Below are 12,862 nucleotides of genomic sequence, written 5' to 3' on the forward strand. Positions count from 1 at the left end.
GAAGAACTATTCCAGTTCTTTCCCCTTATCCAAAACCCTGTTTCTGTGTGAACAAGTATGTGAGCCAGTAACGGTCTGCAGACCAGCAGCTGCGCTTGGAGCAATTCAGCCAAATGTCATCTGAAGTCCAGGGCGGCACCGCAGAGGTGCATGAAGGGGCCCCCTTTTCCCTGATCTGTCGAGAATCCACATCCCCTGGAACGCAGGGAGAAGGGCTACAAAGGGCAGGGGACTCAGCTCTCCTTTGCAAATGCTCTGTTTGGTCTCAACAAGAACCCTGCGGAATGATGTTCCGATCCGTGGCGGGGGTGGGTAGCTTCCCAGTCCGTGCAAAGGCTTGTGCAAAAGCTCACGGATCGGGCTGAATGCTCTGTCCTGTTGCTTTTCTCCACACTGCCGCCTCTTTTTGAGTGTTTCTTTGTTGAAATGATAGGAGAGAGGGGGAAATTCAGCTTTGGTTTTCACTTGTCGCTCGGTGACAAATGATGGGGGTAAAATTCAAACCATTCATCTACTAAGTTCTGGGAATTGTCAGAGGATTTTATTTGTACATGCCTTCCTGACCCCCATTTTCTCAGAGAGGTAAAAATTATGCTGCATTTGTAAACAAGGTACTTTTATTGAGTTGAGCTTTTACGAATGAATGGTATACTTAGCCAAAATAACGCTTTTTATTTAACACAAGTATACTCAAAGGGCTATCCATGTAGAATTCTGTATGATTAATCTGCTCTTGAAAGCTGTTACAAAGTAAGCATAATTTCAGAGTTTGTGGAGCCTTTTAAATTCACTTCGTAATTTAATGTGTAGCTGAAGTCAGAGTTGAGGGATATTGCTACCAGAAATCTATATCCTATCACATACCTTTTCAGAGTAAACCAGTCACTATTCCAAACTTGAAAGGTTCTCTTTTTAAAAATGTAAGTTGTGTTGCCTTGGAACAGAGAGGAATGAAGAAATGAGACCACTAAGCAATTTGAAATAAGCTCATTTTAAAGTGCTTACAGTATGTTTTGCCATGCTGAGTAAATTTTTTCCTTCCTAGTAACTGCAAAAGTATAAAACACAAACTAAGTCCCTGTACTTTGCTTTACTAGTAGAAAAAATTTAACCCACGACGTACACGGCTATTACAGAGGTAACTTATTATGGTCTAAGAAGGTGTATGACACTGGAATTTCGTGTTTGATTCACATCTGTTGCCCTATTTTGTTTCTTGCAGAGCTGCTCAAATTCTACCCTTTTTACATTTCTCATGTATAGAGCGTTTTTCCTGGCTAAAGACTCTTTGAGTGAAAAGTCCTGGAAATTCATAGCTGTATAAACCATCTCCTTCCTGCTCCCTCCCCCTCTCTCTCATACACACACAAGCTAATAATCAGTTCATTTTTTAAAAATCATGTATTGTTGGGAAATGCTGTTGTGCCCTACTGACTATTCATTTTTTTCTAAAACACAGTTGTCTGTAATGACTAGGTACAGATACCGTATGTTCAGAGTTCTTAACGGTCCAACCACAGCATCTACTCTGGCTGTTTTCAGTAGAAAAATATTTATTAAGGGAGATAAGTTGCTCAAAGAACCGTTGGGAGGGCAAAATCGGGCTGACTTTCCCCGACTGGTTCTCCGAACTGGAGTTCGGAGCTGGGGTTGCCGGGGAGCTGCTGCCCCCACCCCATGGGAGGCCACATAGTCGGGAAGCCTCACCCCATTACAGCCTCGGGGTGCAGAGCCATCCCACCTCTGCCATGCTGAGGGCCAATGAAGCAGGTGCCACGTACTCTGTAACTCCCCGGCGTGACTCCCTTCTGAGTCCCAGCCTGGCATGGATAGGGATATACCAGATTGGCTGGAACTCTACGTCATCTGGAGCCCCAGCCACGAGAGCAAGGTTGGGAAGGGAGAGTTTTGAATTGAGCTCAAACGTTACAAGGAGTTTGGAAGAGGCGTTGACAGCCCATCCTCAGAGTCCACTTAATAGCTGTGATGCGTCTAATCTATTCGGATTCTGTGGAAACTCTGTGCATGGGTGAGGCTTGCAGAATATAGGATCTCTCTATAAGGTGATCAGATAGCAAGCGGCTCTTTTCATTGAAATGTTAGAATATGGAGCATTTTCTCTGAAACTCCTTACCTCCCCCGAGGAGAGTCTGACAGTCCTGCTTGCTGGAGGCAGAGAAACGCATCTGGCTGCTGGTACTCTGGGGTAGAGCAGGGAAAGGGAAAGAGGGACCTTTCAACCTGAAGACTTTCACTAAGTTCTCAAGTTTTTAATTCCACTTTTGCTGTTCACCCTGCCTGCTATCTCTGGTCCCAAAAACTTCTCTAGTGTAATTCTCTCTCTAGAGAAAGCCTCTTCTCTCCTTCTAGGGGTAGGAATTGCACTGCTGTGTATTGAGGGGCTAACCCCGTGTCATTAGTTCTGTGTATTTCTGTATATCCCATCTTGCTGTCTCAGCCCCACAACTGTCCCCTCACATAGGGTCTCAGGTGCCTCCAAGGAACAGGACAGGGCCCCGCTGGGGTGGCTTCTCCTCCAGTCTCTCCTCCTATAGGAATTTGGGGGAATAACTCCTTTCTGTGCTAAGTCAATGAATACTCCTCTGCCTTCTCTTTCCCAAAGCTTTCCGGAAATTTCTTGTCTACTGTTTCCTCCCCTCCCGTTTTCTTTACCCTTGTGGGTCAATAGCTTTTTGTTCTTTTACTCTCATCATAATGGTTTGGGGAGGGAGAAGTTTTGTGGTCAGTCTGTCATGCTTAGCCCAAAGTCCTTTGAATTTATTCTTTAGTATGCTTCTCATTTTCAGTCTTGGACATTTTCAATCTTGTGTGTATAAATATTCATGAATATTTCTTTAAATGTAAGAATTAATATAGAATTAAATATAAAAATTTGAGAATAAAGTCTTTAATTTTCTCATATAAAATTACAAAGTCCTTTTTTTGGGAGGAGAGGAGAGCCCACATTTTGAGGTTATTAGAGGTACCTGGAAATACAATATATACTAAGCGCCAAGCCAACAAACAAGAAGTGGTACGGGCTAAGAATGCAAAGAGAATGGAGGAGGGAGCCCTCCAGTGGGCTCTTAATGGCCAGGCAGGCTTCCTGGAGGAGGTGGAAATTGAACCGGACTATGACGAGAGGGAAGGAGCCAGGAAAAGAATAAGGTCTCGAGTTGGGTAATGGCAAGCACTGCTGTCTCCCCCTTACCCAGTGGGGATGTGCCAGCCAGTAGCTCCATTTAAGGATCTGAGTGTGTGCAGAGGCGGCAGACAGGAAGCCAATGGCATATAAGCCACAGAGTTCTCTTGGACCTACTATGACAGCCCAGCAAGCCTACACATGGGCAGTTTCTTCAGTGCCCAAGATGAAAAATATAAAGAAGTACTTTTTACTAGCAGCCTCCTGGCTCACAGATGCTGTTTACTACTCAAGATGTAATTCTGATTAAAGCAAGGAATTAAGCTTAAATGAAAAGATGGACAGTTTGTATTACGAGTTTCATCCTTGTACATCTCTATAGTTATAACTTCTTAATAGCAATAAACACCAGATTTTAGTTTTCAACAGCATGTGTCTCTAGTATTCTGGTATTCTCAATATTTTTATGGCCTTTCTCTTTTCTTTGATATTTTGATTATTTTCTGAGTCACTCATCATCTCTGAGTCCTTAATCTAAGCAAAGCACTATGCCAGCCCACGCGGGGACTCGATCATATGTTCATCCAACGCGTGTTTGATGAGTGTCAACTATGCAGCTAAAACTAAGAAGCAACACAGTTGCTTCCCTCCAAGAGTTTATGCCTTAATCCGGAAGTCAGGACATAGTTACATAGTAGCAGAGGAGCAAGATACATAGGAGGATTAACAACAACAATAATAGTAATAATAGCAGCAGATCTGTTCTTTCCCTAGGAGTATACCTTGTGGTTGAAAAGGCAGAGCATGCACACACTTTGGTGAAATCCTCAGCCACTTAGAGATAAGATGAGAGTAAACCGAGCATAGCATTTCTGTCAAGGTATCGAACTGGGGTGAGAGACATTCTGGAAATGGCAGAGGTGGCATCAGAGTGCCCAGCTAGGCGGGATGGTGTGACAAGGCTGGTTTGAACCAGAATCCCATCCGTGGATCGGGAGATACCGGTGTGCTTGGTTAGAAACTGCAGGGAGCTGGATGGAGCTGCTCGGTGTAGGAGACCTAGAGAGTGAGGCCCATCAGGTTCCTGGCAGGCCAGGGGAGGGCAGAGCCTGGCACCAGAGAACGAGGCTGGCAGGTAGACCAGACTCCAGAGAAGGATCTGGAAATCCAGGCCTGTGTACTAGAGCCCTTCGGTGTTCCAGCTGCATTTCTTAGAGGCAACATCTGAGCAAAAGGATGAGTCTATGGGCAGGTTTTCTCATCGCCCTGCTTCTGCCCCAATTAGGGGAGCCTCACTTTTTAATCTTCCCAATGTAATGAGTTTCGGTGTCAGAATTTTTTTAAAGCATCCTCCAATGTAAAAATAAGAAGTCTGCAAGTGTTATGGAGACAGAAGAGAAGACAGAAAAATGAGACCTGTGATACTTTAAGGAAAAAAAATGTGCATTAAGTCTAAACTGGACGGAGTCTTCATTTGCAGGAGCTCTGAGTTGAAGAGAAGCAGAGTAGCAAATAGGCAGTGGTATTTCTGGTGGGAAAAAAATAGTATAGACAAAGACAAGAAGATACGGTTAAATGTGTTCTGTGTGGAAAATAAAAATGTGTTGACTTTCCTGGAAAGTAGGAGTCCTGTGGTTGGCACAGTGGGTATGTCGAGGAATTTGGATTTACTCTGAATGTCAGGACAGGGTCATTTTGAAGAATGGAGGGGGTTGAGGAGCGTGATGAAAGTGTGTGCTGACATACCTCTTGTGTCGGTTCCTCAAAAGATGGAAGGCTAGCATCAATTTATGGGAGCATCACGTTTTTCCTGGCCGAGGTACCTACCCCAAAACCCAGGGTAATGTCTCTAGTTTCCCTGTTCACAAACATTCTGGCCACAGTGTGTCAAGGAGAAAAGAAAACTTTCTCAGGAAAAATATTGATCAGCATTATTATCTCTTGAGTAACAAGCAAATTATAATAACAAAAGAATCCCAAGGTATCTCATGAGGTTTCCAGGGTTCTGCAAAAACATTTACAGTCCCTGGATGAGGGGGATTAATTTTCAACTTGGACTCATCTATGGGCGACTGCCCTGTTTTTGGACCAGGTTCTTGGTGGCGCAGTCTGTGTCCTCCTTTGGCTGGTGCAATGGTGCCGTCCATGTGGCTTGCACACACTGCCGTCTGCTTGGGTCATAGGAATGTTCCGTTCATTGCTAGCAGGGTGGTGTGGCACTGAGAGGACGGATATGTCAGTTTCTCCATTGGAGAAGAGACATTTAACAAATTAGAAGTAGACAGTATGACAAACATAGTTATGGAGAATAAACATGGGTATCATTATGTGGGTACGAGAAGGGGAGTGATCACAACTGGGAGTCTTTGCTCTAGTAAAGTTCAGCTAGTCTCAGCAGTAGGGAATATTCTGTTAATCTGTCATGAAACCTCATTCTATTCTGATTATTTATTAGCCTGAGAAATAGTATCACAATCTTATGAAATAAATTTGGTGCCATTGTTACGTATTTCAAAAATATATTTGGTGCCATTGCTGACTTTTTCATACATTTTTCTTCATTCTTTCTAATTTCTTATGCTCTCCTGTTTTGTTCTGTTTTGTTTTTAAATTTACATCTATTCTTACCTCTTCAGAACAATGTATTTCCTGGTTTAGGTTTTTGTATTGCTTTGAGGTATATTGAAATATTACTGTGCAGGCATGTGTTTAAGCCATGAGATTTGTATTAATAAAATCAAGTATATGGTTTCGGTTAGTAAAATTCCACCTAATAGGATACTACCAGAAAGCTGGAAATTCATTCAGAATCAGTCTTTCAGTCATTAAAATAAGATTTTATATCACTCCTGTTTAATTTTTAGGATAATAGTATAGACATACTCATTATATCTATGGAAATAGGTAGGAGATAGGTAGACACAGTAGTAAAATGGAGTAAGTATGACATGGTAAAATTTCATCATGTTGGGATTTTATTTCTGTTGGAATTTTATTTCTGCTGCATCATTTACAGTCAAATGTGTCTTAAACAGTTTCTGGACGTATACATCTGTACATGAACTGGTTACATGTGAACACAGAAGAGTTCTAACATACACCTTGCCCTCAAAGAGCTTCCAATTCATTTGAAGAGGCAAGCTGAGCATAAATAAGAAATGCCACCCTACATAGCCTAGGACAAAGACCATGGGAAATGTAATAGCACATAAAAAAGATCTATATGGCGCGCCCAGGTGGTACAGTTAGTTGAGTGTCCAAATCTTGGTTTCAGCTCAGGTTGTGGTCCCATGGTCGTGGGATTGAGCCTCTGCGTCGGGCTTCCTGCTCAGGACAGAGTCTGCTTCAGATTCTCTCTTCTTATCCCTCTGCGGCTCCTGCTAGGACACTCTCTCTCTCTCTCTAAAATAAATAAATAAATAAAAGTCTTTAAAAAATAAAAATAAAAACACATATATGACATGCTGTAATCAAAACCCCTTATGGTGTAGGTGGTACTTGACATAAATGTCAAGGCCATTAGTATGTGCCTTCTTGGAGGGAAGAAGACATTCTTAGCAAGTAGAAGCCATAGAAACAGAAGCAGAGAGAAATATCCATGACAGTCAATCTAAACATTGTAAAGATTTCATGATCAAAATCTGTGCCAATCCATTAAGCATCTTTTAGAGGTTTTTTTTTCTTTCTTTCTCACAGAGTTTTTATTTGATTCTCAAATGTATATGACTGTCAAATATCCTACTCAATATTTGGCTTTGGTTATCATTTTCAAATTAATTCAACAAATATTTATAATATGGTATATAAATTTCAATGACCCACACTATGTTAGGCATTATAATATATAGAAATGAAGAACTTGTTTCAACCTTGAATATTTTGCTGCCTTTTTGGTGAGAAAATGTATATACAAATCAGATTCAAGGTAGTCACCAAACCAAGGACACTCCAACATTCCCCAAGTTTGAAACTCCCTACGTATAAATCACCAGGTATGTAAAGACTTTCCAGTCCTTTGCATATGCAGGAGCTATTCCTGTCCACATACGCAACCTCTCTTCATACCCACTGTAGCTCCTTCCTGCAACCAAGTTCTGCTGATGGTGCCCTGCCAGCTAGAAACCATCATTGGTCACTTGTGGATCTCACATCTGTCGTTCATTGATCCTTTTGTTTGCTTACAAGATCACTGAACACATCCTGTAGCATATAATTACCACCTCGCTCTACGTTGATTCATCTGCCTTTTGCGACTCAGAGTTCAGGTACTTTCCTCAGACAACATCCTTTCACACTTTTAATGGATCCTTTTGGGGGCCTCTCTTATTTCCCCTCTTTCTTCTAATACTTGTCAAGTCCCTGGAAGGAAAGAATACAAACTCTCTCATGTCCCCTTTCTCTTGGAACAAAGAGCCCTTGCATGCCTCCCCTACAGAAAGTGCTAGTAACCGTGTTGTACTGAGGAGAGGAAAGGTATCATGTTTAAAAATGAAAAAAAAAAAATGTTGAATTAGTGACATTAGTTTCTAAAGCTTTTGAAAATATGCAGAAGTTTCTTTCTGAATCTTTATGAAAAAAAAAAAAAACCTTCCTCTAAAATTTTACAAGTGCTTCCTCCAAAATGTCTACATATTTCGTGGAGCCCTGGGTGTGGTGCATAAACAATGAATTTTGGAACACTGAAAAAACAATTAAATTAAATTAAAAAAATAAAATATCAAATTATATCTTATTTATTTATAAATGCTACAAAAGCATTTTCTACTTTTTAGTTTTCTTTGCAAATGTAACCTACCTGAACAACAGAATTGACTGAACGTTCTGAATTCCAAATGAACAACCTTCATGTACATTGTGTAGTGTCGTGCACTACATGCACATTGTATAAGGTGAGGATGCATCATGGAACATGTCATTCAAAACGAATGAACAATACCTATTGTATGAACTGAAAGGAGAGAGAGAGACGGGGGGTGACAAAGACATGGATAGATTCATAAACTTGGGAACACTTTTTGCACAGAAGGTAAAACTTGAACTTGACTGTAAATAATAAACTGATGTGGTAGAGAGAAGTCAAAAGGGTATCTCAAGATGGGAAAAGTTGCATTTGGTTGAAATGGAGACTTTTTATGAAAGAGGCAAAGATACTGACCAACCAGAATTGGGCCAATTTGTAGGTGTTTCATGGGACGGAAGTGACTGACGTCACATTAAGGAATTTCATGGATTTTCTTCCAGAAACAAGGGAGAGCTATGGAAATTTGGAAGGGCCGTCATGGATTCGACAGAGTAGTTTTAGAAATTTGCCCCTCCTTGGTGATGTTCAAGGAATTAGAAAGCAAAAAGATGAGCTAGGAGGCCCTTTGTAGCTACGTGAGATGCCAGAGGCCTGGACTAATGTGGTGGGAATGTTGGACAATGGGAGCTCTGACTACTGCTTCCACCAGAATGCGCCGTAGTCTTGATGGAAGAAAGGGGTGAAGGAAAACAATACCTTAGAAGTGACAGTGGGGTTTCCGACTGGCTGACCGGGAGGACACAAAATCCACCTAATGGCAGAAACAGAGAGGTCAGAAGAGGAAAAATCGATGGAGAGGCACCTGCCTGGCTCAGTCAGTAGACCATGTGACTTTTTAAAATCTTGGGACCATGAGTTCAAGGCCTGCACTGGCATAGAGCTACGTTATAAATAAATTGGTTGGAAGAGAGGCTATGTGTCCCAGCTCTGTCAATGGAAAATTAATGTGAGCCACTTAATGTCATTTTAAATTGCCTGGCAGCCATATTCAAAACGCTAAAAATAAACAGATGAAATTGCATTTAATAATATTTTATTTGCCCTAATATGTTCCAAATACGATCATTTTTACATTTAATCAGTATAAAAATATCAATGAAATCATGTACATTCTTTTTCTCACGTTAAGTCTTTGAAATCTGGTGTGTATTTAATACTTAGAGCACATCCCAGTTTAACTAGCTACACTTCAAGTGCCCAGTAGTGACCGTGGCTGGTGGCTACCATATTGGACAGGGTATCATTGGCCAGTTTAATAGAACCAGCAAATATTATGTAGCAAATGTTTCAATTAAGCTGGTGCTAAGATTCACTGTATTTTGGAAATTAGAATTCTGTTTATCCTTTCTCCTCCTCTATTCCTTTTGCTTATTTTAGCTACTTCAGATTCAAGATGTTCTTTTAACAGAACATCATTCTTTCCCCAAAGCACCAAGAATTTTAGAAATACCCATGATAGATTGCTTCATTGCTCTAATTCTCCACTTGACTTACAACTTTAATTAAACAAGTCAGTCTGAATCTTCTTTTTCTTCTCCCTTTTTCAGTCTTAAAACTCTTGATTATGAAATGATTTAGCAATTTGTCCTCAAAAACCTTGGATAAATGACACTTAATACTTTGGAAATGAAACCACATTTTTCATGTCCCCCCTGTCCACATATGTGTGTATTTCTCCAGCATTTAATGTCTGACATAAACTCGCTGGATTGGGGTCTTCTCTATATGCTAAAGAACGCAGTTTGAAAGGGAGCGCACTTGTATAGAAAACACGCCAAGGACATTGTGTTCCATCTTTACAATGAAATACAGATTTCCCATTAAAAGGCGAATCCATCATTTCAAAAGGTTGAATAGGATGGTGCATTAAAAAAATCCAGCTGCTGAAATTTAGGGCATTGAAAAACATCCAATAAAAAGAAATGTTCCCTGGGTTTCAAGCATTTTCATTTGATTATGTATTGGATAGCTTTTCATTCAATCTGTGATCTAGCCTCTTCGAATTCTGTCCTAAAATAGTCTGACAAGTGTTCCAAACAAGTTAGACTCAACTATGATACTTCATTAACTTAAATTATGCATTTTTTAATTTAGAATATCCTTGTGTTTGCTAATATATTATTAATTTTTGCACAAGAAATACTGGAACTTTCTTACAGTGCCTTGCGTTTTCATGCTTATTCTTAGGCTTCTCTCACTCCCATTTCATTTTTTTTTTTAATGTTTTTTTGAGCTTCTTTGATGACATCGTCTGCCAGGCAACCCGTTTTGTTCTCCAACCAACTTCCTCCAACTGATTTAGCTCTCTACCTCTCTCTGTCTCCCTATTCTGTTGTGCTCTACCCAACTTCTCTCTAATTAATTTAAGACTAAGAAGTGGCAAAGCCAGTGATTCTCTGCGCAGTAACTCTCTATGGTCCCCACAAGCTGGCTAGGGTACACACACACACACACACACACACACACACGAAGAGTTCTACTCCACTCTCCAAACAAAAAGGCTTATGTCAAACATGTCTGTACAGTGCATGCATTTTTTGACGGGAAATACATAATAGTAGTTTATTAAAAGTCATGGCTAACTAAGTCTCTGTTCTTCCCTCCTTGGAGTCTAGGCCTGCTTTTTCTCAGGACCAGCACTAGAGACAGAGGCTGGGACCATTCATAGGGTGTTGTTGAACAGGGACTGTGCTAAAATGCTCCTGGTAATAGATATTGACTAAGTTTCTTAAGCTGAGTGTCTGATTGTCTCTAGTAGACAATTGTTGGGCAGGTATGTGTATGATAATATTGTCCCTGAGCCAATCCCTAATAGTCAATGTTTCTAAGAATTCTTTGGCATCTGGTATGTTGCACTAAGACCAGTTTAGTCCCATTCACAGACCTCCCCTCCCCAATTTCCAATTTCTTTCTAAAGAATTATTAATTTTAGAAGAGAATTTATCCTAGTTAATATCAGTCTATTTCTCATGGATTTTTTTTTTTTCTCAAAGAGCTCAACAGTGGAATCACTTTCTTCTGGACGCATATTTTATTGTACAAGACCAGTGCTCTAACCCCTGAGCTATGGAGCCCACATTTTATTCTAGACCCAAAGGAAGGAAGTACTTTGCTGTGCTTTCTCCTGGTTTATAGGGGGTGTTTCAAACTGGGGTCCTGTGTTTCAGGCTCTTGCCAGCACTGGCTATCAAAACTGCTTAGGCTGCAAATAAACTATGAAATGAAATCCATCTGGCGTTTCTCATTGAATTAGGACCAGAACATTTTTGTTAAATATTAACAGATGGCTAAATTCTTAATATCAAGCTAACATTTTAAAACATCTAAGGGGACCCACATGAGGAAGAAAGGAGAGAGGACCATGTGTTCTCTCTATCATTGAGCCCTTCTTCCTTCCTCCACACTTTTCCTCCCCTCATCCTTCCGACCCATGTGTTGAGAATCACGGAGTGTCTTTTCTCAGATAGCTTGTATTCCTTGGTAGCTGTTATCAAAAGAGTGCATGATGGTATCAAAATATTGTAATCTAATGTTGGCCAACTCAGGTGGTGTGTTGCCATTGGCAGGCTTCAAGATCTTTTATTAAAGCCAATTTCTCTCCCTCTCTTTCTCTCTCAACAGGAAAAAGAAAAGAAGTATATGCTCCCTTTGGACAACCTGAAAGTTCGAGATGTGGAAAAGAGCTTTATGTCTAGCAAGCACATCTTTGCACTTTTTAATACAGAACAAAGGTAAGAAAAGGAACCAGCTTCTGTCTTCAGATACTTTTTCACTTGAATTTCTGTGTGATCTAGAGATCATACTTACAAGAGTTCCTTTGTCCCACCTTGAAATTTGTTAACCCAATGGTTTTCCTTTCATTTAGCTTGTGTGTTTAGCTTCCACCATAGGTTATGGTTTCAAAAGATGAAAACGTAGACTCAGAAGGATCTTCGAGTATTAACTATTCCCTGTTCTTCCAGCAGGCGCCCAAATCGTGCTGCTTTCATTCTTAAAGTACATTTTATTATTTTAAAGTCTTCCTTGTCCTGAATTTATTGTGTACATACTTACAAATTACTGCTATAATTTTTAATAGTATCTGTCCGGCATGGGTGGATATGACCCAAGACCTTCTTATATATATTAGGATGACACTTCTGCATTGGCAAATAGAATTATTCACTTAATGTGAATACAAACATGTGGTACTTCACAGTTTTCCAAGGCTTTATGCTCATTTTTTTAATCAGTTTCCCATGAGATTGAAAGATAGAGCAGCCTGGTGACCATTTTGTAAATGAGAACTGTAGCTCAGAGAGGTGAACCAACAGGAAGATCAGATCCTGGAGTTAGAACACAGGAAGCTTTGAACTGAGCCAGGACCTCTGGGTCTAAGTCCACTTTTCCTTCCACTTGTGTTTCTTACCTGGTTTTGTTGCTGGTGTGTGTTTGTTTTCCTGCCCCTCCCCTACAACATCAAACTCAATTTGGGGCCGGTCCCGGAGTGCCGTGGTTACTTACTGAAGTCAAGTGGTGAAAGTACATAAACCAATGGAGAGGTGACAGGATGGCATGGAGACGCATCAGAGGGTTACCACGAGGCGAGGATAACAAGATCTTTTCCAAATGGAAATGTTCTAGGAAGAAGCTAATTAATTTCTGTGAATCAGTGATTAAGAGACTGAGTCATTAGGTGGCAGAGGCTAATTTTAACCCATCTCTTCAGGCCTTTTGTCTTTATTTAGAAATGAATGAAGTTCCTTGATTAGGTTCAATGACCGGCCCAGGGTCAATCACACAGTAAATTAAAATAGCAAAAGAAGCCTTCTTCCTACATTCCCAGTCAGCTACTCAGAGTGACTCATTATACAGAAATACTCAGAAAAACCACAAGAGCCAATCATTTAAAGAATCAAGGGGAAAGAAAATTAAATATA

The 12,862-nt window shown here is 40.5% G+C and overlaps 1 protein-coding gene across 7 annotated transcripts in view; it reads left to right on the forward strand.

The window, feature by feature from the left end:
• Nucleotides 1–12,862, forward strand: part of DNM3 (dynamin 3) — a 535,131-nt gene that overhangs the window by 374,760 nt on the left and 147,509 nt on the right. For all 7 annotated transcript variants that reach the window (XM_032317383.1, XM_032317386.1, XM_032317388.1 and 4 more), the window contains one exon: nt 11,565–11,674. In XM_032317383.1, coding sequence (XP_032173274.1) covers nt 11,565–11,674 — 110 coding nt within the window. The remainder of the gene's footprint in view (nt 1–11,564; nt 11,675–12,862) is intronic.

Source organism: Mustela erminea, chromosome 17 (assembly GCF_009829155.1).
Source record: "Mustela erminea isolate mMusErm1 chromosome 17, mMusErm1.Pri, whole genome shotgun sequence".
In the NCBI taxonomy this organism is placed as follows: domain Eukaryota; kingdom Metazoa; phylum Chordata; class Mammalia; order Carnivora; family Mustelidae; genus Mustela; species Mustela erminea.